The sequence below is a fragment of the Coloeus monedula genome, assembly GCF_965178545.1.
Source record: "Coloeus monedula genome assembly, chromosome: 14".
NCBI classification, from domain to species: domain Eukaryota; kingdom Metazoa; phylum Chordata; class Aves; order Passeriformes; family Corvidae; genus Coloeus; species Coloeus monedula.
In genome coordinates this window covers 15,251,859-15,278,837 of record NC_138794.1, presented here as the reverse complement: position 1 = coordinate 15,278,837, position 26,979 = coordinate 15,251,859, and the positions used below count along the sequence as shown (strand labels likewise).

The window sequence follows — 26,979 nt, the reverse complement described above, 5'->3', positions numbered from 1 at the left end:
CAAGTGGTGGAGAACACTGTAAAGATAATGTAATACTATGTGTATTTATTCTCAGATCCTTGCTTACAAGATCATAATGCACAGTTTGGATATAATGAAAAATATTTTTACCCAATCATTTGATCTTGCCAATGGATGGAGCCAGTAGCCAGAGAAGTTCATACATACCCAGAACACCACGACACTCAGCAAGGCTTCTACGAATGCTTTTCTCTAGTGACTTAGATACTAAGAACACATTTTTCACCTAGCTTACCAACATCTACTCTCCAAATCTGTATAGATTTAATTTCCATCACCTGGTCCAGGTTACATTGCAGCAGAGAATCTTCAACCACACCCTAACATTGCTGATTTGCTTCATCTAACCCAGCCTGGCAGGAATGGATTACTTTTACAACCATAACTGTTTGTGTAGGTATCATGGAATACTTATTGCTACTTTTCTTGAAAAAATAAAAAAAAATAATGAAAAAGGATTTTACCAAAAACCTGAATCAGAAAGAAACAGTAATTCTGCATCCACTGTCTGTTTCCAACACTGAAGACCCTTGTTAAAAATGAACACAAGACTTGAGATTTAAATTTTTAACACTTCTGTACAATTTGCAGGGCCAAATATGACCAGGACATCACTGAGAAAAACAGGAAGAATTGAGAGATGCAGTTTTTGAACTTCACATTAAACAGTAAATAGGAACAATATGAAAATGTTACAGGTGAGGTTACCTCCTGCAGAGCCTAGCCTATATAAAATATGTAAGGAATGCAACCTCCTGTAAGGATAAAGATTTCAAAACCACTATTATTTTAAAATAAATGTGTTATTTTAGCCTAGTTATTCTCACTGGCCATGTTTTAACCCAAAAAGCACTGGGATTTAACAAGAAAGAAGACATGCATGTGGCTTGCATTAAACACCTCGACAAGCATTCCTACAGGCAGACAGCAAAAGACAATTTCTCCAACAAGCTGCTTTGCAGTAGAGAACTGACACATTTTTGAACAGCATCAGCTTTCTCATTTCATTTATGAAACTACAACAGAGCAAAAGCTGTCATTTTTTTTCATTTTGATAGAAAGGCACAACCCTACACTATTTAAAAGCAGAAGAGCAGAAAGATGTTATCTGTATCACTACAGTAAAATCAACACAGGACAATTACACCTTCCAGCATGCTGGACTCAGGATGCCCAAGACACAGAATACCACCACTGCAAATAGTCCATATGCAGTGTAATGCCAGGGTGCCTCAAGTCTGACTGACTCCTTTTGTAGTGTTTCACATGGTCCTGGTTTGTAGTGTTTCACATGGGCTGGGATAGACCTAATTTTCTTCTTAGTAGGTGGTACTGTGCTGTGCTCTGAACTTCATTACATTACTGTTGTTAATACTGATGTTTTAGTTTTGTCAAGTAGTGGTTACTCTAGGCCAAGGACTTTTTAGTGTCTCATACTCTGCTAGTGAGTGATAAGCCATGAGGAGGAGAAATAACAGTAGTGAATGCATCTTCTGGGCTAAGTCATGCCTGAGAAACAAAACTTACTTTAAGTAGAAGTACAGAAAGGAAACACCAGGGTTTCCCAGTATTTTTTTAAAAAAATCTTTTACAACTTATTTTCCCTGATAGAATACTACTAGTTAGCTATGAACACTACCGCAGTTTTTGGAAGAACAGGTGTAACAAGTAAACTAGCTCAACATAATGATCCTAGAGATAAAAGTCTACCACTCCTACTTGTACTGAGTAATTCCAATGGATCCACACTGGAGCTCATAATTTCAGAAGCCCTGCTTTAGACAACTCCAACTGACTCCACAAAAGAGTTCTGCTACATGTATGAAGATATGGCAGAATCCAGCTGTCTACTTACATAGAAAAAATAAAATCAAAATTGTGTTATGTACACATGAATGCATTTCAGAAACAATAAGGTACTACAATCATCTTTATTATTTTAAAAACAGTTTTATTCTGTATATTTAGAAACGTGTAATTTTAATAACTGCAGAGAAAAAAAAAATCAGCCACACCTGAATAGCTAATAACTCATTAACAGAATGCAGTGGTATATTATCTAAACAGTAGTAGTGCCATTGTGCCGTAATAAATTGTCTATTAGTAAAAAAATACATTTCAGGGCACATAGTACAGCATCCTTATGACAAATTACAGTAGGGATACTTTTCAAGAATTTAATCAAAGTAGAGAATTCCAAGTTATATTCTTTAAATGCAGCACTTTAAAAGGTAACAACTTTGTGCATTTTTAAAAAATGTCCTCGTTCGTATATTGTAGAAATGCTGCTTTATTGCTGCAGATGTCAAAGTTCAAGGCTCAAAAGGTATGAGAATACAAAGATATCCTTAAGAAACTTTGTTTGTTTTTATATATATTTATATATATAAAAAGGTAAAGCTTATAAAAGTTAATTTACAAACCAAAAACAAAAGTGGTATGCACGCGTTATATACAAGCAGTCTATAACATCTATAAATTTTCAAATGCATAGCAGAAAACATACCATCATTTTCTTCTGGTTCTCTTCTGGCTGATGAACACAAACAATGCTCATTCTCTAAACCAAACTCACAATTGTTTGATGTTGTCGTCCCCCCCCCACCCCCCAATCTCTCATGATATAATATCTAAGTAAGCACAAAAGCCATACAAACTTAATACAGAGAACTATGAGAGCTAAGACTATTAAAAACATGAGGGTAAGGCATCCCTGCTGGTTAATAGGTCTGTAATAATGTGGTTAATTTACAAATCCACAGAGGCAACTGAACCATAGTCAACCCACATGCTTTTCCCCCTCCCCCCTGTTCTCAGGACAATGTTTCCATATACAGCAAGTAGATGTGTTTGCATTACCTCTCAGCAGAGGAAAACATCTAAACTGTGCTACCCCCAGCTGACTGCCATTTCACTGGACATGTACACCAAAAGTCATTTAAAAACCAGAGACCAAAAGGTAGTCTTGAGTTAAAAACACACAGTTGCAAAAACGCAGGCCAAAATCTGTGTTTTCGACACCGGAGTATGAAACAAGTTTAGTTCCTCTGTGTAGAGTTTCTCATTGGTACTTTCAGATAACAACAAAATACTAGTAGTGTCCTTTAACAGAAAAAAAAAAAGGAAAAAAAAAAAAAGAAGAAAAAAACCAAAAAACCCAACACACAAGAACAACCAAACCATACAGAACCTGCAAAACCCCCACCTTGTTCCCCCTGTACACTCCCTGCTTGTGGCATGTATTGTGACCATGGTTCAAAGAGTGTACTTGCTAATTCATTGTTAGTTAAAGCAAGATGCTTAAACACTAAGATCCATTATCACTTATAGAACAGTTAATACTTGATAGAGTGGTTCAGTTTATGTGTAAGGTCCATCTCAGTTTCACATTATTTACTCAGTCAGCTAACTATATTTAGAAGTGGTCAATTAGGACTGAGACACAGTTTGCTCCAACAAGATAGTTTGGATCCCCGGGAAGAGACTTGTTCTGCCAGGTTTTGGGGTCACCTGTGGGAGGAAAACACAATGCTGGTGTTTAGTATCTGCTGTCACACAGTGTACATCTTGAAACAACCAAGCTTTTGGACAGGAGCTTTTAAGTTCTGAAGCAACACCTCTTTTGGTTTTTTATGGGTTTTTTTCTCCCTTTGTTGCTGTTTTGTTTGATGGTTTAAAAAACCCTGCACTTTGCACATTATTAATTTAAAAATATCCCTTCATTTTCACATCACATAGGATAGGTCAGTTATTCAAAACAGATGCTGTGGCACTAAGGAACTGTTAAATGTAACTCATACTACTCTAGAGAACCAACACATTTTCCATTTGAGACTTGTTAACAGTGAATCAGGTGTTCACTGGCTCCTTCCTAAATTACCAGTGACAAAAAAATAGGATGTTTTAAAAGCTAATGTGGGTAAGATGCATTTGAAGTGTCTTGGAACAGTTCTGAACACAGATGAGGCAAATCAGAAGTCATGTTGTAACTAAGCACTATGACACATTGGTAGTTTTATTTTCTCTGATGAAAATGATTATAGACAGGATTGTAGCCATTTTGCAGCTACATCCAGTATATGTGTTTAAAAGCAAGAAATACTAAAGGGGATTCCAGTTAACTGTTATATAAAAAATCTTTACAACCGATCTACTCATGGTCAAAGGTTCTGGGTAACAATCTGTTACAACAGAATGTCATCAGCTGCCATCTCACCAGATCAAAAGTTACATTCCATCTGCACAATTGTCTCTTAAGTGGAGATAGTATTCTTCATTTACCCACCTAAAATCACTACCAAATGTTGCCACTACACAACAGGTGTGATCATCTCACTACAGTAGAAAGTGAAAAATGCACTTAAGTACTCTTAAGCCTTTCAGATAAATGACATTAAATACCTTGGCCAAATAAATCTGCCTTGAGAGACGTGTAACAAGCTAAAGAACCCAGTCACACACCTGAGCAAACACGTGAGACCTCTGTATTAAGTGAGAACGATACAAATTCCATGTAATTTTCTTGAAGAACTCATGAAAACAAAATGAAGTACACAATGCACTGAGTGATGGCAACATCTAACGTGACAAAGAATAGAAGTGGCTGGTGTATAGTCAGAGAATACAAACAAATTTACTGCAACCAGCTGAGATTGCTTATTTCAGTCAAAAAACCTCAATAATGCTGGAGAATTTTTTCCTTATATAGATTCAGGAAATTCCATTCAAAATTCATATGACCAAATGTATTAGAAGAGTAGAACAGGACTGTAAGACGGTCAGGTCCTAGTCTTGCACATGAGACAGGCAGACTTGTTTCCAATCTTTCCTTCTAAATACATAGTAAGGATACATAGCTATTGAGGATGTTTTTCCCGTATTTTCCCATACAACTGCTTTGAAAAGGAAAATAAAGAGATCACTCAGTATTTTTTATGTTCTAATCAGTGTGGCCATAAAAGGCAACTTTTTTTCCCACTCAGCTTTAATACCAGAATCAGTTAAGCTTTTGAAGGGGTTTAACAGTAAAATACCAATGTATGAGGCTTAAATGTGGCAGAAAGGATGTTAGTAAGTGCAAATGAATGTCACTTTTAGGACAGAACATGGATACATTGAGAAAAGATGAGGTAGAGCAGACGACTGAAGAGAGAAAAACCCCAGAATTGTATAAATTGTTATAATAAAGCCACCCCAAGAATCAGAGTCCCATAACCAACTAATTTAGAAAGAGAGAAAACAATTATTTATTTAAGACACAGTATGGTCTACTTACATATCATAAGACAGAATTGCCTAATTTTTAAGTTTGTCTCAAAAGAGCAATGTTATGATATACATCCCATTTCAGATTAACAGAATGTGGTGTTATATTTACAGTACAGAAAGTGTTAGGGTTTAAATATACACGCTCTTGCTTTCACCCACACATGCACACACACACACATCCCACTCTGGAAAGGGAGGAAAATGTCTCAGTAACTTCGGTGTTAGATAATTTGAGTCCTCTCCCTTCACTTCAAGTAAGTTCATGAACAGGTGCTATTAGTTACAAAGGAAGTGCTGTGTTGTTTTTGTACATAGTTGTCATATCTTTTGGGACCCTATCGTTTATGAGCCTGTGTTTTAACGCTGCCATGTATACACACATTGTTAAATAGATGCATGCAACACATGCATAGAATAGCTTATAAAAAACAACTAAAAATTATTGCCATTAATACCTCTAGATTATTGATTCCCCATGAAGGGGATTGATGCTTCAATCTTTCAAAGCATCAGTGCTTTGGTGTTGACAGTGATAGATACATTAGTGACAGAAGATATGCATACATGGTGGCTTAAATGCTGTATACAGAAATACATTTTTCACTCAGTACTCAGATCACATGTGCACATTAGTGGCTTGAACCTTCCACCATAAATTTTGAAAGTAGCTGAATAAAACCTTAAGATTTTCTCCCCAGATGTGCAAACATTCCTTTTAAAATCTCTGTAACCTCATAGCCGTTTCATGAAATTGCTTGAAACTTGCCCAAATTCTCAATTAGGCTCCTCACTGACAATTTCAGTCAATACATTCTCTCCCTCATCCCAGAAAGCCACAGTGAGGTAAAAATGAACAGGTAAATAAAATTGCAACCTAGTTGCAACTTTTACTATCAACCAGAGACTTCTGGATAAAGGCAGTAGAGGAGAGATAGGCAGGAGCAAGCAAGAAAAGTCTTTTGGAGAATCAGCTACATTAGAATAAATTGTAAATGCTTTTACTGAACACTATAGTTTTCTTAAATGACCCAACTGTTAGCATCAACTTGCACACATGGAAACAGTTAACAAGCGTTAAATCATGATTTATGAGCATGCAGATTGTTAAGATTTGCCAGAGTCCTATATGGTTAATTAAGCAACAGACAAACACCAGTTATGTTACAAAGGCCAATCAGAGGTACATATTCATTTCCTCTCAATTTTAGTGCGACTATCATTTCAAGTGTATTCAGCTATAGCAGTCCTCAAGAAAGAAGACAGAATAGAAAAATACGGTAATATTTAATAGACTAGAGATATTACTCTTTTTCTGCTATCATGGTTCTAGCTATGAATTTGCACCATGAGTAAATGTAAGAAAGACATTTGTAATGAAAGTGAGATGGGAGAGTTTGACACAAATACAATGATTGAGTTTTTATATTACACAGCATCACCTTTAGCCAAAATAACTTAAATTATACGATAGCACCCAAAAGCCCCAAAAGGACAGAGGGAGGACAGCATACCCGACGAGGAGTCGGAGGATTTTAGAGCAAAAGACCAACCATCAGGGGTCATAGACGCACAGTGTGGCAGGCGCAGCTCCACTGGCTTCAGGAATTTTAGTCCATGAGGCCCACACATTACCAAGGGGCTAAGAAGTGTTTCACCTAGAGTTAAGAGAAAGAAAAATCTGCTATTAGATTTTATTATTGATTTTTCTTGAAATACATTCAAAGTATTACACAACTACACTGCAGAGATACTCAGTAACTCAACTGAGAGAAAAATATGAACATTTAGACCTGTCAGTAAAGAAAAGCACAAGATTGTTTCTCACTCAAGTGACTTTTCAGTAGAACACACTACAATCTCAAAATGAAAAATACTGAAGCATAATAAGGTTATTTTCATTTTCTGTCGTGTTCTTGTTAGAAAATAATTGTATTAAATAACAGAACAGTGTACAGTGCCAGCTGTTACCTTTCTCTTTATCCAAAGGTGGAAGTATACTGTTGTCTCTGCAGACTTTAAAATATATTTCTTGCTCTATTCCCTCTGGAATGGCTCCTTGTGGTATAATAATACTAACTCCAGTCTCTATGGAGCTCAATACACCACCATTGCTGTTAAACACGCCTCTTGCTGTGGCTACAACAGTGTGTCCATCTTCCTCCTCCTCATCCTCAAGTGCTGTAGGACTGAAAAGACAGAAAGCCTAGCAGTTTTATCAGTATTTCCTTCCTGAAACTCTGTGTCAAAAAAACCCCAACTCCACCCAACAAAACCCCAAAACAAAGAAAGAAACCCCCTAACAACCAACCACAAACAAAAAACCACCAAATGTCACAAACTCTGAAAACATTCAGCAAGTAGTTAAAGCAAGAATTCAGACCACCTGAATCTTGTGTTTCCAACTGCCTGCTTCTGGCATTATATGGAAAGAGCTTACCCCAGCTACACACTTCAGCTTCATAAAAATAAATGCAATTAACATCAGAAAGTTTATTTTTTGTCCCCAAACCCTATTCTAACTTTAATATCGTAAAAACTAGTAATGCTTATTCAAGTCAAACTGAACCATTATACATATACACACACATATATACATATATAAAACAAAGCTTGTAAGAAAAAAAAAAAAAAGACACAAATTTTTCCAGGTTGCCAGGCTGTAACTAAAGAGAAACTTGTAACTTCAAGGTACCTTGATGAAGTTTTCAGAAAAGTTTCTAAAGAATTTCACTCAAAGAACCAGTAATTCCAAAATGTAGAACTATATAGCATAACACATTTCTCAGGTGCTTAACAACAAATGAGACAAACAGCAAAATTTTAAGTCTGGTTCATGCATTATTATTATCTTGAAATAGAATATTAATAAAACACTGTCCTGCAAATATAAGTGAAAAGAATTTAGTAAGTCAGCAAATAGCTTAAGATAGTAACAGTATCTGTTGCTCCTGACATAACTCTTAGAAGTTAAAGCATATTAGGCAAGCACGAGCTGCAATTAAGCAGCTGCTGGTTTATCTCACACTAAAGAGGACCAATATAAAACTGCAAAAGTTGCTTTCTCTTTTCACAAGTATTTTAGAGTATCCCTTATGCTTGCATACCATGAGCTCTCTCTAAGCACACAGTGAATACAATTTGGTGCAACAGCTATCCTTAGAAGTTAATTCCATCTTCTGGAAATAAATTGTGAGGACAAATGATTACTATCTACCAGAAAATGTGTAACTTAGTATGACAAATAGGAAACAAAGCCATGTCACTTTCTAAAAACAGCATGCAAGACAGTACAGGGACATAGGACACATTTTAAGTATCTATCCTTTGGCAGAATTTAGAATTACTATCAATCTTTCAACTATAACATCAACATAAATTGGAAGCTGAATAAAAAAGCTGTATTTTTCCCAGGTTTCACAGATGAGCTATAGATGTACAAGTGGAAAGAGAAGGAGCAGCAGCTTACCTTACAGGAATGGCTTTAGGCACAGCATTAACATTATTTGGTTGATATTTAGGCTTGTCGACCTGTACAGCATAGGTGTCCATTCCACTCTCAAAGTCGGGAGGCTGCGATGAGCTGTGTGCTTTCAAAATTGGTTGAGGAGAATTTGAAGATTTTGATGGCAACTCTGGTTTATGCTGAGCTTCATTTGGCAAGAGATTATGGTTGAATTTGGGACTTTCAAACTTGCGCTCGAAGGGCCTTGCAGCGCTCGTGTAAGGTTTGGTTGTGAAGCGGTTGTAGGAAGGAGTGACTGTTTTCTGAATCTGCTCAGTTCCATTAACAGGGCCTTTGTCAGGGAAGCTTTTCTGAGGGTAAAAAGTGGACTGCACAGTGTCCTCTCTAGAGGATCTGAAAATTGCTGACTTATTCTGAGGTGGAGGAGGGTCAGACACAGAGTTAACTGCAATGAAAATGAAAATACCAGAACTTGTCAGTAACCACCAGAAATGTCTAGTCACGTATACTGTGGCATAAGAACACATTTTAGCCAATTTTTAATCCTCAGTACAAAATATTTACAGGTTCAGCTTAGCTCTTTTAGATCATCTGTCCTCCTATTGCGTTTTGTATGTTCAGGCAACTTATCTAACATTTCATTAAACATGTTGGAGACAATGGTATGACCTTTCAATATAAAGGTTAGACTAATTTATATCACAATCAAACCCCCAGAAAACCAGTACTGAAATACTTGATGCGTACTTGCACAAACAAGAAAAATCAATTGAACTGGGCAATCTCCTCAATGTGAAAGTGAAAACAACTTTTTCTCTAGTTTTTAGAAGCCTACAAATATTACTCATGTCAAAAGAATTCCCAAAAAGCACGGGGAGTTTTACTTCATCTTTGCTGAGACAACTGAGAGAGCTATAGGTACTACTAATACCTGGAAGCTACCTTTCAGACAGAATCACAAAATAATTTCATAAAACTCAATCTCACTACAGTAAAAAACTATTTTCAATAATAATTCTTCCACCTTTCAGTTAGAGAACAACATAGTTACCTGTGTAGACATGCCGAAGCAACTGCACAAGCACCTAACAAGCAATAGCTGTTCCCACAAAGGTCAGCTTTGTAACTGCTCACCTTCAGAAAGTGCAGGCTTGTGGTGTGCTGGGAGAGACAGGACAGGACTATTAATTGACTGTGGCTGTGTGTACTGGACTGAAGGAGCAGGAGGAGGAGTTGTAACTTGAGGGATTGGCTCATAGCGTTTTTCACCAACAGGTCTATCCATTGATTCAGTATCAGCTGGTTTCCCCCTGTTGAAATAGAATTAAATAAACAAACATTTGACTGTTTGGTTTCCTTATGGCTCCTGCATTCACTGCTATTTTTTGTCTTCTATGATGACCTGATTTCCATCTCTTCCTATAAACATTAAAACATTATTTTCTTGAATAGGCTGTCTCAAGTATAAAAACATTTATTGATAAGCACAAGAGATTCAGACAACATTGACCTTTAGAAGATTAGTAACACAAACCAAGGCAAACAAAAGGCAGATGACATTTCAGGTGTATTTGCATAATTGCCTACTAGATCTTAATTTTTGAACTTTATTTGGAGTAACTTCAATGAAAGAGTGTTCTCTAATTTCATGGGTCTTCAAAGTAAAAATGTAAATCCACTTCTTTTGGGGGTTGTTTTTGAAAAGCATAATTAGCCAACAGGACAACGGACTCTAGTATAACTTCTTTAAATACACCTCATATTTGAGCAATGCCATCTTAATTAGAAATGTAATCAGCTTAAGCTTCACTAGCTTTATGTGCATAGGGTATGTAACTTTAGAATCTTATTTTCAAAACATTTTTCTTATGCTAGAAATATTTAGCCACAAGCTTATTTCAGAAAATGATTGATTTCACAAACACCTGTAATTTTGGACTGCAATATATTTATTGCACTTACTTCCAGAATTTGTGTGTTTCAAATTTTAAAGTGCACATAATGCCCGTGATGAAATGTAACAGTGAGAGGACACCTGAAAACATCCTCACATCAACAACAGTCTTACCACTTGATGTTCCTTTTCAAGTAGTCATAGCTAGTGTAAGAGCCAAGAAATCTAGGTGATGGCAAAGCAAACAGCAATAGAAGAATGAAAGAAAATAGTCATTCTATCTTGAGCATATTATTTCTTCACACTTTTTATGTTAGTCCTAGCAGCTTCCATATGACAAGGTTGTTGAAACAAAGAGACACTATTCACAGAGAGGTTTCTGACAAAACCTTTATCGTATGCATATGCACAATGATCACATACTACGTTCAGTATGAGATTTGGTCAGTGAATTAGGAGGTAGTCAAGATCTTGTATTGGCAGATACTAAAAGTAAGAATGAGATTACACTAAGCCATTTGTTACAATCTGTATAAACGAAGTTAGCCAATGCATTGAAAGAAATAGACAAAGGATAAATCCCATATTCTAACAATCTCTCAGTTGTTTGAAACAACTTCTTCAGTCATAACATACACAGAATGACAGTAGTTTTGTATTGTACTGTTTCCTAAATTATGAAAATAAACCCCCAACAAAATAAAAGAGTAAAATAATTTGTAGTGGCAGAAATATGTAGTGTCACCACACTTCCTCAGTGGCAAAGAACTTTACATAATTTGATGCTTCACATTAATATTTAACACTAAGAAAGTTGTAGCTATTGCTCATGAATAAATAAAATCTGTCCTCTGTACCCAGAATACATTATACGGATTATTCAGAAGCAAGAGATTGCATAATCAACAGTTCCTGTATAATCCAAATTTAGTCCTGTTTATTTTTAGGAGAGTTTATTCACAGAATAGCAATTACCATAGAAATTCACTGGGAAAAAAAGATTAATACTGAGCAAGTAACAGGAACAATGTGGAAGCTGGTGAAAGGACAGTCCTAAATACGAATGCTTTCTCAAGGCAGCAGTTGGTTTGTGTTTCCACACGAGGATACTGCAGTGTACTAGAGGCAGCCCTGTCCAACTGAGCAGCATTCTTGTTTATCTCTTTCCACTTACATTAATATTTTAGTATTTGTCTATTTGCACTGGACTACCCTGGGCAAATTTTCTTTCCCATGTCTGTCCCTTCCTGTTAAGGGTTACATTCTTTCACAAAGCAAAAGCACAACACATGTTTGTCCCACATGACACACAGAATTGTCAGCCTTAAAACCAGTATTATCTTACTCCTCTTTGGCAGTAAGAGGTCACCTTCCCATAAGTACAAGCCCTGAAGTTATACACTAACTCACAATCAAAACAAAACCACAACTGAATAGCCAAAGAATACAAGTGTCACAGCAGACAGAAGTGGTAGGTAGAAGTATGGAACAATCTCTCTCAACCATGAGCTGTTCTGCAGCAAAAATTCAATAGCTGTGTGTCTCATGCTTTTCACCACAACAACACTGCAGAGTAACAAATGTACAATGAAAGCTTATGACACTCTCCACCTGAAGAATTTTACAATCCTCACAAATTACTTGATGAAAGCTCACAACGCTTCTCCCAAAGCATGACTTGCATTTTCAATGGCAACACAGTCCATGCCGACAGACCAAAATGGATCATCTGTGGGTAATGTTGGGTTTTGTATGTGAGAGAAGAATTTTCAAAATCACTGCAATGAGGCCAGTCAGGACAGTTTTCTTAGGTCTGTGCCTATGATGCTCAGAGAGCAGAACAGAAAAACTCTCATCTTTCTACCAGAAGACACTGGGCAAGTGAAAAGGAAGGATAAGAAGCATCCCTGTCTGAGAATCAGAACTAGTTATAGATACCCAATACAGACTTCATTAGGAAAAAAAAGTGAAACCTTTAAAACCTATCAAGCTTTTTCAAATATTCCAATATTCTTTGTTCACAAAGACAGACACTGGAAGATCACAGACAATGATCAAACAAATAAGAACTGGATTCCCAAGTCCCAACTCAAATCCTTTAAGACAAGCACTGGAACATGATGTATCAAGTACATGAAAGACACCTTGCACATATACTTAACATTATGAAACTTCAGCTAGCTAGTTTATTAATTTGTTCTAAAGATCTCATTTACATTAAGGCTGCCAGATTTTCAGCTTCACCGGAACAGTCCATGTTTCAAGCAGGAATACAACCAAAGCCTTCAAAAACACCCAATTTTAAGGCTGCATGCAGCAAGCCAAGATAGCTTTTCACAGTAACAGCTACAAACATCTTGATACATTTTGAATCAAAACAACTTTAGGTAACTGTGGAGAGTATTCAAAAAGTTTGTGTAAGTGTCCTCCAAAATAGCCAGCTCTTTACCTGAGCTAAATCTGTGTATGAACTTTCACACAATTTCTGTATCAAAATGTTCCAAATCAAGGAAGCAAAACAATACAGGAAACAGATGTTTCCATCAACAGATTAAATTCTGGCCTCAGCAATATTCCCTAAAGGTTCAGTTTCCTAATGTCAAGCATGGCTAACGTGCACAAGAACAAATGCATGAAGAACCGGAATAAATCAAAACCTTTCCTTTGAAAGATGTGTAAGCACTACTGTATTAGACTAAGAAAATACTTTGTTATGTCCTGTAGATGATCATAAACAGAACACAATCAATGATCTTGATGAGGGGATTGAGAGCACCCCACCAGTAAGTTCACAGGTGACTCCAAATTAAGTGAGGGTGTTGATTTGCTGGAGGGTAGGAAAGTTCTGCAGAGGGATCTGGACAGGCTGGATCAGTGGACTGATGCCAACTGCATGAGGTTCAACAAGTCCAGGTGCTGGGTCCTGCCCTTGGCTCACACCAACCCCTGCAGTGCCACAGGCTGGGGCAGAGGGGCTGGAAAGCTGCAGAAGGCCCTGGAGGTGCTGGTCAACAGCAGCTGAACATGAGCCAGGTGTGCCCAGGTGGCCAAGAAAGCCAATGGCACCTGGCCTGTACCAGCAATGCTGTGACAACAGGAGCAGGGCAGTGATTGTCCCTCAGTACTGGGCACTGGTGAGGCCACACCGTGAGTACTGTGTCCAGTTCTGGGCCTTACATGAGAAGAAGGACACTGAGGTGCTGGAGCAGGTCCAGAGAAGGGCAACAGAGCTGGAGAAGGGTCTGGAGCAAAAGTCTCGTGAGTTGCAGCTGAGGGAGCTTGGGGGGCTCAGCCTGGAGGAGGCTCAGGAGAGACATTATCAGTCTGCAACTCACTAAAAGGAGACTGTAGCCAGGTGGGGGTGAGCCTCTTCTCCTGGGTAGGAAGTGACAGGACAAGAGAAAGTGACCTCAAATCGTGCCAGGAGAGTTTAGGTTGGATATTAGGAAATATTTCTTTACTGAAAGGGTTATCAGACATTGGAACAGGCTGCCCAGGGAACTGGAGAAGTCACCATCCCTGGAGGTGAAAAGATGTGTACATGTGGCACTCAGGGACTACTTTTAAGTGCTGGGTTATGGTTGGACTTGATCTTAGTGGTCTTTTCCAACCTCAAAAACTCTATGACTGTATGCTAGTAAGTAGTAAGTTAAAGTAACATGTTGGAAGCCCTGATACCTGCAAAAATGATTAATTTACCCAAATAAAAAGTTAAATTGTGGTGGTTTTTAACACCACATGTATGGTATGTGGTGTTTAAAACTAAACATTATGGTATGTGTTTTTAAACTAAAGCTACACCAAACAGAGAAACAAGACTTCATGAATACAAAATTTCATTTCACTACCACAACTCCCTGGAACTCAATTGAACACAGGCAGAATTTCTGTTTTAGTCCTATATGCGCCCCCTTCTTTTTCAAGTAGAAAGAACCAAACAACCCAAACTTACTTAGAATAATTGCTGAAATTCAGCTGATTCTGTGAATGTATTGGTTTGGTGGGCTCAGAGTGATGGCTGGCAGGAACCTGCGCCGATGGCTTATTTTCAAAACTCCTGCGATCGAAGTAGGAGAGCTGCTTCCGGTAATACTCCTCATCCTCCTCAGGATCATAATGATTGGAACGCACAATATCTTCAGGTGGCTTCACTTGAGGTCTCTGTGGTTCTGGGGCCCTAACCAAGAATAATAATATACAGTTGCCTTGCCCACTTGAACAAGCGTAAGTACCCAAATTACAATTCTATTTCATAATCTAGCTAGTAATAAAGCAATGAACATGTAATTCTTATAACTGCACACATTGCCTTTTTACCTACATTGCATGGAAATTAGATAGCTGTGACACACCATAAGGAAAGAAAATCCTTATTTCCCTTATACCTTACCTTTTCCCTTTTGCTTTGCTTTCTAATTTATCTCAGTTAAAGATAGAAAAAAGTAGAACAGAGACATTTAATAAGTTTCTTCCTCAAAACCGCTGAGAAATCATCATATCTTTCCCCTACCTCCCAGCAACCACACCCATGAGAACAGACTTGATGCCCTGCTTTACTACTGACACACAAACCATACTGACACACTCCAACTCCTCTCTGCAGTTTTCAATTTGAAGCACTAAAATGTGTTTCTGAATCCTCTAAACTCATATTGAAAACTAAATTTAATCAGTTGTGCATCTACCTGTAGGTTGTTTTCTCATGCTCATACTGGCTTTGAGAAGTTGGTTTCGGACCACTCACACTTGAAAGTACAGGCTTAGGTGCTAGTTCTGGAGGCTGTAATGAAAAGCACAGAACATTCTCTTAAATTCCAACACTTAGATAAAGCACTTTATGATTAAGAAAACTAAGACTACCTTCCCTTACCCCAAAAGAAAAAACAAATACTAGGAAAAGAAGAATTAGAGGAGTTTTCAGTATAGCAAGACCCCAGCAGTGTTTCCACATGAAGTGTTCAACTTCTGCTTTTAAAACATACCACATTTAAGTTGCTAAAAGGCAGTATTTCACAAGCAGTAAAGCTTTTTTCTGAGACAGTATTTTACTTCTTGCAATGCAATCTCATTAAGCAATAAAGCAGGAACTAAAAAACTTAAATGACATACCTTGACAGTTGATGTATCACTCGTATCCTTAATTTTTTCCAAAGATGGGGATCTTCTCCTTTCAAATATCTTAACCCTACTTCGCACAGACTGTGGTTTCATGGCTGGATCTTCTTCTTCCTCAGCTAGAGACGGTGGTGTAGGCAGTGGTTTACTGTTAGAAGGCAAAACTTCTGGTTTGGTTTGTGATGAAGGGGGAGGAGGAAGAGAAACACCTGAAGTGCTATGAGAAGGCTCATACTGTCCAGCTTTAGCATTATAAGCTTGAGGAGGACCTTGTTCATAGCCCCTTACATGTGGTTCAAAGTACTGCTTGGGTTCAGGAGATCGAGATATGGCTGACTGGTATGGCTGAGCTTCTGGTTTGTATCTACCATGGGTGTCGTATCCAACCATGTGTTGATCTTCGTATCGCACTTGTGGTAAGCTGAAGTTTTTGGGTGCATGCTCATAGCGAGGTCTGCCGTCATAGCTCATTGCAGGGGGTTCCTCAAAACGAGGTTGTGCTGGGTAATAGCTGCGTTCTGTGCTCTCTTCTAGATTTTGTCTGGAATCAAGATCCCTAGGAGGCTGGTTTTCATAAACTGTCCTTGTTTGGTTATAGGGCTGTTTCTCCTCATAATATGTCCAGTGCTCCTCATAGGGAGGCACACGGTCATCATAATGTAGGCGAGGGTCATAACCACGGGAAAATTGATCTACATAGTTTGTAGAGTCATACCTATATGTTGACTGTTCATAATCCCTACTCGGTTGTTTTTCTGCATACTGAGCCTGGGATTCATAGATCAGATTTGGGTCTCTTTCCTGTCTCTGTACTGGGTGATTAATTGCTGGCTGTTTTAAGACGTAGCTTTGTCTGGATGCTTCTTCATTAATGTATGGATCCTTTCGGTACACCTGTTAGAGAGAGAGACACTTCTCAGCTAAAATGAAGAGTAACTTCAGCTGCATTTGAAAGGTACTATTTTAAACAAACCCAAGCTTTAAATATTGGCTTTAATTTTGTTCAAAAGCAGAATAATTTGATGCAGATGTTTGCAACCAGAGGAAGCTGAACTTGGTGATTCAAGAGATCCCTTTTAGTCATACATTTAAGAAAAAACATATAAGTAGATGAGAAGAGAAAGACAAAGGTAATAGCCTCATGTTTGGGGTTTGGTGTTCAGGGGGGCACACGCACTTTTTTTCAGAATGTGGAAAGAGTGGAAGTGAAATATATAAATATGCTAAGATAGTTCTAGCATTGCTGAAGAAGTATATAAAGTCACTCAACAAACTGGACTCAACTTCATGATCAACAATTTGGCATGATTTAAATTTTCGGGAAATAAGATTTTTCTCAAGGCCTCATTAACAGGAGAATGTTGACAAGCTAAGAAAGTCATAAATAAGTAAAATCAAAATACAGAATGCAGCCTTGTAAAAAATGTCATGTTTTTGAGAAGTGAAAAGGATAGTTTGAAGCCATGCACACAAAACATTACATGATGCTTAGCAATTTAGATGAACTGGTTTTTGTAACCTGCATGATTCTCTTAGAAGAAAAAAAAAAAATAGAAGGAATTCTTCAAATAAGGGCAAAACAAAGACCATGTGCTAGCTCAATGTATAGCAGGAAATCAGCACAACAATGTGGCACAGGTACCTTTGCTGGATCTATATGCGGCGATAAGGATGATGGCTCTTGCTCTCTTAGTACTACATGAGCTCCCTCAGTACTCGGTGTTCTTAAGGGGCCCGCTTGTGGTTGGTAAGAGTTGTAAGGAGCAGCAGTAGGCTCCTCCAGTCTGACATTAGTTAGGTTTACATTAGCATTTACTGCAGAGGCTGATGAGGTTGCAGGGTTTGATTCAGGCGACGGGGAAAGGTAAGGGACTGCAGGTGAGGCTTCTGCTTTCTGTGAAGTGTTTAAAATATTTTAAATATACTGCTATTGAATCAATGTATGACTTTTTGATTTATATTAAAATAATTTAAGTGATGCTCTGACCAATGCAGCTAGATGTAGAATGAAATGTACTGAAAGTATCATGCACTAGCACTTCCAGAAATTCATTAAGTTGAGGATTATAAAAGCAAAACATTTAATCAAAGTAGAATGGCACTTCAATCCCCCTCCTGTCAATGAGTCACTAAAACAGGCAGGGCAAGCTGATTCTCCAATTCATTGTAATGTATTATTGCTGTTGACAGATTCTTGTATGCACACACAACACTGGTAAGCAGAACATAAATGGACATTTCTTGTTCAAGAGAACTTGCAATCTGAAGTGTATAGTAGTCAGTGTATAAAATAACTTTCTTACCGGCTGAGTAGTAGTTGCTTTAAATCCTGAAGAGTCTATTCTGAGATTTGGCTGTGGCTGAGCTTGAGATGCATAAGCAGGATAAGTCTGAGTCTCATGATGCATTCCAGAAGAATCCTCTCGAACAGGTTCAGAAGAGCGTGTAATAGCAGATTCAGGAGGAGTCCCAACCTCATCATTCAGAGTTTCATCCAGTTCTTGATCAGTATAAGCACCCCCTTCTGTGTCTGTGTCTTCATAGTCAGACGTGTGTCTGCTGTCTGTGCTGTACATGGAATACTCACTGCCAGGAGCGGAGAGGTAAGAAAGGCGGTCATCGTGTAAATCAAGATCATCACTTGTAGCACCATCTGCCTGTGGCAAACAAAATTAGGGTACACATTTATTGAAATATGTTTTAGAGAATACCCTTTTTCTTGCAATGTAAAACGTGAAAGTTTTATCAAATTCAGTACCAATAACATCACAGGGGACAAGAAATCAGGTTTCCATCACTGAATATGTTAAGCTTAGACCTAAAACACTTTTCTGCAGCCTAGCTCTTTGAATCATTTTACTAAGGGGCCAGAGGACTGTCAGTGTAAGGGAGGGGGGGATAGCGCAGTGTCCACAGATATCAAAGTGCTTGGAAAAATACAGAGCTGCACTTTAAAGTGGTATTATGATAGTAGAATCATTACTTTGCAGATACATATAAGGAGCTATGGTCTAATTCAGATCTAATTAAGAAACCTGTAGCAATAGCTGATTCATCATTTGCTTGCTTGTAGTTGGCACTTCACTTGATAATAGTTCTTCAAGAGGATGGATCTAATGTGCATAGTGTAACATGCAGCTTGAGAACATAAGTGGAGTTTTAGTGGGGAACACAGAATACTAAATTGTGATTTCACATCTGTTCTCTCACAACTGTTCTCAGAAAGGTGAGAACGTGAATATGCCACTTGCTTTTACAACAATGAAAAACACATTCTATCATCAGGCGGTCCCAGCCCTGAGTACCCATGTAGTGAAATACCCAGAAGTCCCTTGATGAAAACCCATCCAATCCCCACAAAATTTTCACAGAATTAATATATCCTCCAGCTAACAGTGCCAATGAGCAAATGCTCCCTTACTACACTGCTACATGCATAAGGGCAACCATACAGCTCTCATTAACAGAGTAAGTGCTCTAATAAAGCAACAAATCAGTTCTGAGCAGCTCACACAACCAGGAGCCATTACTGCTTTAGATCTTCACAGAAAACCTCTCATGAATACTGTTTTGCCATTTCCCCCCAAACATTATTTCTTACCTTTCCTTCTGAAACCCACACTAGTTGGTTCTGTTGTTGCTGAATTGCTTCCTTAAGAGCTCCATACCATCCTTCATTCATTGAATTCAAGTTAATGGTAGCTAGAAGTACAGTAGATTAGTCTGACTTAATGATTTCTGCAGAACTAAAAGAAGGATCTGTACCATGAGTAATAAAAGCAATATAAACTGGTAGGTTAAAACTATGAGATTTAAATAGTAGTGTAAACATTAGTATCCAAAGCAACCTTAAGGCCTGATGTAGTTTGGGATGTTTTATCCCACAGGAAACACTGAATTAACAGTAGCTGAGAGTAAAGAGAGGCTTGAGTTTAGCCAGGCTAAAACAATAAAGTTACATAATTTTCCTATTTATTCAGGTTTTGATTTTCGCTGATGATCCTGCAAAGCCACAAGATCTATTAGAAATGTCATTTTGATGTTTCAGATTGCTTTACATTTGTGCAGTCATGTGCAAATGATGCACACACCAATTAACTACTGGTTATTGAATGGGGAAGCCTGAGCAAGTCCATCACTGCTTGACTTGGTCCATTTGCAGAAAATTCTGGAGGTAGAAGCTTCTCTCATCTTGCCTCCCCTTCCCTCTCAGAAATTCTAATCCAGTCTAATTACTTACTTGTGAAGAGATGGTGATTATTTTTGCGGAGCTTGTGAGCTCTTTCATACAGCTTTCTGGCACTTTTTCGTGATTCTGGGCACAACCTCATTCTCATGGTCTTTACTCCCTGCTTAGAATCAGGATTGAGGAACACTACAATAGGATACCACTGGGCATAATTCAGACGGTCCACTGCATTAGGAGTGACGTCTAATAAAGCATGTTTGTCCTGTTGTGACAAAAAGGACAGAGGCAAGAAAGTGAATCATTTGTGTACTACACGAAATTTTTTTAACATACTCCACAAATTGATTCTGTATTACCTTTACAGAATTCATTGTTTCAAAGTATTGATTTAAATCCTCCTCTATTTGAATTAACAGAATAATAAAAACCAAACAACTCCAATACCAGCCTAAATAGGAATATACATTTTGAACTGTAGGACAAACTGTATAACTCTAGGACTTTTAAAATTTAACTCTATTTTTTAAAATTTCCACAAAGTAAGCAGATATTGAACTAAAAACAAGCAGTTTCCTATTAACATTCTGTAAATAGGAAAAAAACCAAAGACTGAAACACAAGACATAGGCCCATTACACACCTCTATTTTCCTAAAAAGAAAAAAATCACTCTGCAGAACTTGGCCAGCTTTCATTCAGTGTAATCAAGCACACAGACATGAAGTATATTGACTTTGCTCCTTCAAGAGCTTTTTTACCCCCTCATACTTCAGCATCTGAAAGGCTTCCAGTTTGGTTTTAAGTAAGGAAATAAAAAGGTGAGCCTCTTATAATGAACTAATGTTAGAAGTTTTAAGGATTAAGGGAGGGAGATGGAAGAACCCTTTCTCTTAGTCCTAACACGAAAGAATTATGTCAAGAGATCAATTTGTACACTGGGGTGGGGGAAAACCAACAACTCCATAAATAAAACAACCATTTCTAGCTACAGTGTCACATCATGGCTTTAAATGAAAGAGGAAACAGCTTAAAAGAGCCTTAATGGAGAGAGGACAACAGCCTCTGGAACAAAGCCTAGGAGTACATCCAGGCTGCTGCTATTAATATGGAGAAGAAGAGGGGTGGTGGGGTTTTTTTTTTTTTTTATTAACCAATGGAGAGATGAGAAAGTTATTCTTAAAGCAAGTACAATAAGTTATCATTCTACATTCAAAACACCCAACACTTTTCTTCATGTTATCAGTTTTACTCTTCTTGTGTTAAAAGCCCAGTGACAATAAAAGACTTACTCTATCAATTATCTGCTTTATAGTGTGGAGACGAATAATGCCAGAACTACGTTGGTCAGTACCAGCATCTCTTGGTTCACTTTCTGGTAAAGAGGACACAGTAAAAATCTATTGTAAATTTACAACATATTCTACATTCCCTTATTAAGATAAAACAAACCATTTCATAGCTCAAGTTGTCAATTCATCTTGAAGACACTTCTGATTACATATAATACATGAAAGTCTACCCACCATTTTGGCCATAAAAATGACATCTTTAAAAAAGCACTTAGAAACAGGATAAGGTACAGAATTAAAATGAAATTTGAGGTGGCTATAAATAGAACTAATATTTCTTCAGAGAATTATCAGCAGCAATGTAGTGGAAGAACTTCACATTTAGTCTGTTCCTTTATATTGTCAATGTCTTGTTAAATACATTAACTAAAGTAATAATGTAGAAACTATCTAGCCAAAGAAAGCCGACTATTTCCTAACTGAAAACCAGAAAAACCTGATCTCCCACTTACTTGCAATTTGAAAGATATCTGGTTCTTCTCTAGCAAGTTTCTCCCGTGCAACATCAGCTATTGGACCAAAAATAGTTACAGGTCTGAGAAACCCAGCTAGAATTGAAGGAAAAAGAAAAGTCAAGATGTATCAATTGATTAAACCAAATGCAAGATACTCTTAACTACATTGGCTTTTCCAAACCAAACCACACAAACCTGTAACGTGCACCAGTAAGAGTGAAGACATACCTTCCCGAAGAACAACTCTTTCATAGGCAGGAAACTTCGTCTGAACAGGTTGGGCAGAAAGATCTTCTCTGCTTTTCCGGAGATTTCTTTTTGAGCTCCGCAAGCCTCGGAATCTCCAAAAGTCTGCTCGATCTCCTCCTGCTGTCTTTGGAAGCGTGTACTGTACGCTAGCCAGCTGCTCAGCTCTAAGGTGACAACAAATCCCAGTTACCAAGAAGTCAGCTTCTGAAGTAATGCCTGACTTGCAAGCTTACACGCTCAAAAAACCACTACCACTGGCTGAACCAAGCTTTTGTTGTTTCTGTATTAAGAACTACAAGACAACTACTGAGCCTGGTATCACATTTCTACAACTTATTATATTCTTGTCTCTTGTATTGAAAGGAAAGTTTATTCATGGACTGTGCAGAGTCAAAAGCAAATCCATAGATCACATCTTTTACTTCAGTATGTTTTAACACTTTGTCACTTTTTTTTACTGAACCAGTTCTATAAACTTTTGTCCTGCGGGGAAGTCCAATCATTCATTATACAGATACAATTTAAAATTGTGGGTTTGAATCAGCAATTTAAGTACTGCAAGATCGTACCTGTTTTTGTTAGGTATGATACCTCTTTCCACTTCCTTATGATTCTTCCCAATTCGAATGGCCAGCCATGAACCCAGTTTGCCATTGTACAGGGTATCCACCACCCGGAACACTTCACCTTTATTGAAACTTAGTCCATAAGGAGATTCCTTCTCGTATTCAAAATGAGTTCTGATATAGAAAGAATCCCCTACATCAGACTCAACAATACGACGATAAACTGAAAAAAGGAAAAGAAATTCCAAACTATCAAGTGATACACAAGTTCAAGTGATGTTATAACGCTCACAAGAATTACAAGAAGCAATGCCTCACCTTAATTCTCCTTGTTCTAAATATGCAACATTACTTCAAGAAGCCATAATGTCTCAGAGCTGCTCTATTTTAAGCAGCATAACTATTTATAGTAAACTCTACTAACAAATTCAACTTTTATAGTCAAAAATTTGATTCAAATGCAAGCTTAATTCATTCAACCCGGAAGAAATTAATCTTCAGAAAAGAAGTTTATATGTACAAACATATCAGCATAATCAGTCATTTTCAATGGTGTAACTACAACTGACTCTTCTACTTCCTCCAAGAATAATGCGAAGACTTTACTTAGATGGAAGGGGTTATTTCTGAAGAGGTGTTTTTTATTTGGGATTTTGTTTGTTTAGGGGGGTGGGAGTGTGTGTATACTGGCACCATATCAGTCTCTACTCCATTTGCAGTAGCCACCTATCCCAAAGCCAAAAGAACTTAATAGTCTAAGGTGCCAATTTCCTGCAAGCCAGCAGTTAGTTATTGTTCATTAGACTTTTTAATGCTGTTCCAAGCAGTCTACTACATCACTTTCAATATACAAATATTTACCATCTTTTTTCTTCTGTGCCAAAATGGTTACTTCTTCACCTTTAGGAAGATCAAGCAAAAAAAGGACAGCTTCTTCTCTGATGATATTTGTGAAGTCTACATTATTTACCTGGTATCAATGAAGCAATCAGTTTGATTTAGCATATGACATTATTACAGAGATTTAATTATACAATAGAAAATCTGAATCTATTGCTATGATTTTTTTCTTACTCAATTTCATACATACCAAGTGCATGTATCTCAAGATGCCTCTTGTACCACTGAAGTCTCACTTTATTTCTCAGTAAAAGCACAGCTTCCAGGATAATAGGTAGCTGTTCCTTTTATACTCACTATGGAGCACCTATATACATCAGCAGCCCACAGAGCCCTCTGACAACTTAAGTCACCCAGCATGAAATCAAACAAATTTATCAACTGAATTAGTCTACATAATTTGATGTTAAAAACTTACTAACCTTCCTAGCAACAGTACAGTAAAAAGAGATCTTGGTCCTAGTAAGTAATCTAATAAATACATACAGAAAAAAGTGTATGAACTACAAAGGCAATATATTCAATCCTACAGAAAGAAAACCTACTTTGGTACAACAAAACATTTGTAATGTTAATGGTTTTGACATACCCTGAGAATCTGGTCCCCTTCCTCTAATCCTTCTTTTGCTGCAGGGCTGTCTTCCAGAACACCAGCTACAAATATGCCAACATCGTTGCCACCTGCTAGTCGCAAGCCCACACTATCTCCTTTTCTGAATTTTACCAGTTTCATGCTTGGCCTAGAAATTTAGAAAATATTCCACTTACAGGTGTAATAGCATAAAATATCCTAGTAAATTTGAAACATGCAAAGAAGTAATCTGTCCATTAGTCAATTAGTGAATATTTTGCTATATATACCATTATCTGCTCATCAGCTGCAGCTTTACAACATGCTCAATAGCAGCACTCCAAAATAACCCACCTGCATGTACATGTTTAGAATGGTTTGTCTTACAGTCACAGTGTTTATGTGACACGCTGACACTCTCTTCCAAAAACATTCTTCCTTTTAAAGAGCTGTGCTGGCATACAGATCTATTTTGGCTCTGAAGAGATCAAAATGAATTTGAGGTGAAACCAAACTAGAATCTATTCTCATGTACACTGATGTCCATAAGGGAGATCCCAGTTGAAGTAGACTTATTTCCATGTTGGGACATTGCACATTTCTGCAGTAACCTTTATTCATTACTCTCCAATTATTATGAAGGGTAAATAATATACTACAGTAGCTTTCCTCTCTTTGGAGATGGGGACAGGAAAGGAGGGGTGAGAGTGCCCAGGGAGAGAGAAACCCAGCAAATCCTTTTCACCTGTTGATTATTCTAAGTGCTAATTTCCACATAAATTAATAGACTTTAAAATAGTATGTTACACAATATAAGTGCCAACAAGGCTCAGGAATAAATCATGTCTCCATCCTATTATTTGTGAACAGAAGGGTGAGGACAGGATACTGGACATGACATGAGAGCACATATAGACGTTACTGAGCACCCTGGATAAAAGTTTGGTTTGCTCAAGGAGCAGGCAGGTTCAAATAGAGTTCAGAGATACATTACCGAAGCATTCCATCTTCATGGGTTGAATTGGGTAAAGGACCATCAGATGGACTGACTGGTAAATCCACATCTGGCTGACCTCCTTGTGCATACACTGGCTTTGGTTCTATTAAAATACCAAAAGAGTTCCAATGTCCATTTGGTCATTTAAAGATGAAAATGTGAAGTTTAACTTAGCTAAGACTTAGTTAATGCCTTCTTCAGTAGCCTTCCTCTACCCCACTTAGACCCATTTAAAAGTGAAATACTAGAAAACTCACAGCAACAGAAGATACTCTCATCATGCCATTCAGAGCAGTGTGATTACTGGCCTATTTACTACTTCAGTGAAGATTCCCAAACTTCCTTTGTACTTCATTAAGTACTCTGAACACTGCAAAACTATAAGAACTAAAAGGCTTCGTGCTCCCAAGACCACTCTCAACCAATTAGAAACTGTTTCCTGTTTCTAACCTTGATTTCTCTGACCTAACTTCTTCATTTTCCATTGGCTCTCTTCACTCAAGAATTTAATTTTTGAAATGAAAATACCATAAAACCTCAATCTACTGTACATACCTTGAGGTTCAGTTGGTGGTCCTTAGAGCTATACACTTACTATGGCTTTGCTGCAGAGCTTCTCTGGAGTTACTGCACTGCAGGCTTCCCTCAGCAACGAGCACTAGTAGGGGCTCTTCTCTGATACAGGCTTGGTCATGTTACAAGAATTTATATGTAAGGCTTATCTTTGCACACTGGAAAACATTTGATTTCAAAAAAGGCTGACTTTGAACTAGTCTAATACTCCTGATCTTACCAACAAGTGTGTCATCTTCCCTTCAAATCACTGAACAGACTAGTTTGAAATTGGGAATTTCAGGAAACAATTGGGAAATTATACCTTTTTCTAACGTGACTCTGGTCCTTCCCATAGAGTAACATAGTATTTTCCTATAAGTCTTCAAAGAACCCTTTCTAGGCTAAGCCTCTGATGATCCCTCCAAACCAATACTCTTCTCCCACCCTTCTTTGACACAATCAGTTGTGACAGTCATCTTGCCCTTGCCCTTAGTCTAAGCAGCAAACTGTCATAGATTCTGCCAACAACCTCTCTAACATTTTCATTACAGTCTTAGATCCTCATTTCCCTAGAGCTTTCTGTGAGGCTATTAAAGGTTTATGCCCTTTGCTACACTTCTTTATCTCAGACTATATATTATGGCAGTTAATTTTACCTGCAGACATTAATTTAAATATTAGCTTTATGTACTGGCCTACAACTCCTTCTACCCAAACTAAGTATCCCCATGTGCCTCTTCCCATTCATGCAGGAATAAAACACTGCTCCTTCGCCACCAACCAACAAAATCCCCACACTATCACTTGCTTGCTTGTCCCTCAGACCAGTTATCAGTACATTGTTTTGGATTAAGAACCATCTTAAAGGTCTCCTATTTGACTGGATTTGTATTATGCCCATCACTAATCTTCAGTATCTTACAGAAATGCAGAATTCATCTTTCTAATCTCACTACCACATCCTTTTCCGTCTTGGCAAATATAAATTACTTCATTTGCCTCTCTTCATAACACTGCTGTAAAAGGTCACCTCCTATGACAATCTTTTTAATAATGGCTGCTGTATCAGAAAACCCACTGTTCTTACTTTCAAGATCTTTCAGAGTCTATCAAGATCATAACCTTTCCAGTTCTTCACTAATCTACTGACTACTACATGCTAAAGTGTCACTGCTTATCCCTTAGGTCCTCAAATATTTTCAAGCCTGACAGTGCTCTCTCTCATTGCACCCAGCCTTTCAAGAACAGCTCCCTCTAAACCATCTGCACAGCTCCTTTCTCCACTCGTAATTTCACTGAAATGCCTCATTCTGTAAACAAAAATCTTGTTAAGTGCCAGCCTGCCTGGAATAGTGTCCTGTATCATCTTTTGTTGGGTTTTTTTTGTT

At 37.7% G+C, this 26,979-nt stretch overlaps 1 protein-coding gene across 5 annotated transcripts in view; it reads right to left on the bottom strand.

Annotated features, from left to right (window-relative positions):
* Window positions 1–1,933: 1,933 nt before the first annotated feature.
* TJP1 (tight junction protein 1) overlaps window positions 1,934–26,979 on the bottom strand; it is a 67,898-nt gene continuing 42,852 nt past the window's right edge. The window contains exons 10-28 of one of the 5 annotated variants that reach the window (XM_082291059.1): window positions 25,034–25,139; window positions 24,058–24,208; window positions 23,430–23,538; window positions 22,572–22,791; window positions 21,982–22,166; window positions 21,751–21,846; window positions 21,239–21,321; window positions 20,002–20,212; window positions 19,363–19,463; window positions 18,065–18,418; window positions 17,404–17,655; window positions 15,756–16,655; window positions 15,332–15,426; window positions 14,599–14,823; window positions 9,887–10,062; window positions 8,756–9,197; window positions 7,258–7,475; window positions 6,840–6,944; window positions 1,934–3,531 (exon numbers count right to left, since the gene is read on the bottom strand). In XM_082291059.1, the coding sequence (XP_082147185.1) occupies window positions 3,437–3,531; window positions 6,840–6,944; window positions 7,258–7,475; window positions 8,756–9,197; window positions 9,887–10,062; window positions 14,599–14,823; window positions 15,332–15,426; window positions 15,756–16,655; window positions 17,404–17,655; window positions 18,065–18,418; window positions 19,363–19,463; window positions 20,002–20,212; window positions 21,239–21,321; window positions 21,751–21,846; window positions 21,982–22,166; window positions 22,572–22,791; window positions 23,430–23,538; window positions 24,058–24,208; window positions 25,034–25,139 (4,124 nt within the window). In that variant the 3' untranslated portion in view covers window positions 1,934–3,436. Of the gene's footprint in view, window positions 3,532–6,800; window positions 6,945–7,257; window positions 7,476–8,755; window positions 9,198–9,886; window positions 10,063–14,598; window positions 14,824–15,331; window positions 15,427–15,755; window positions 16,656–17,403; window positions 17,656–18,064; window positions 18,419–19,362; window positions 19,464–20,001; window positions 20,213–21,238; window positions 21,322–21,750; window positions 21,847–21,981; window positions 22,167–22,571; window positions 22,792–23,429; window positions 23,539–24,057; window positions 24,209–25,033; window positions 25,140–26,979 lie in introns of all 5 variants that reach the window. The other 4 variants (XM_082291060.1, XM_082291058.1, XM_082291061.1 and 1 more) reach the window with 4 other exon arrangements.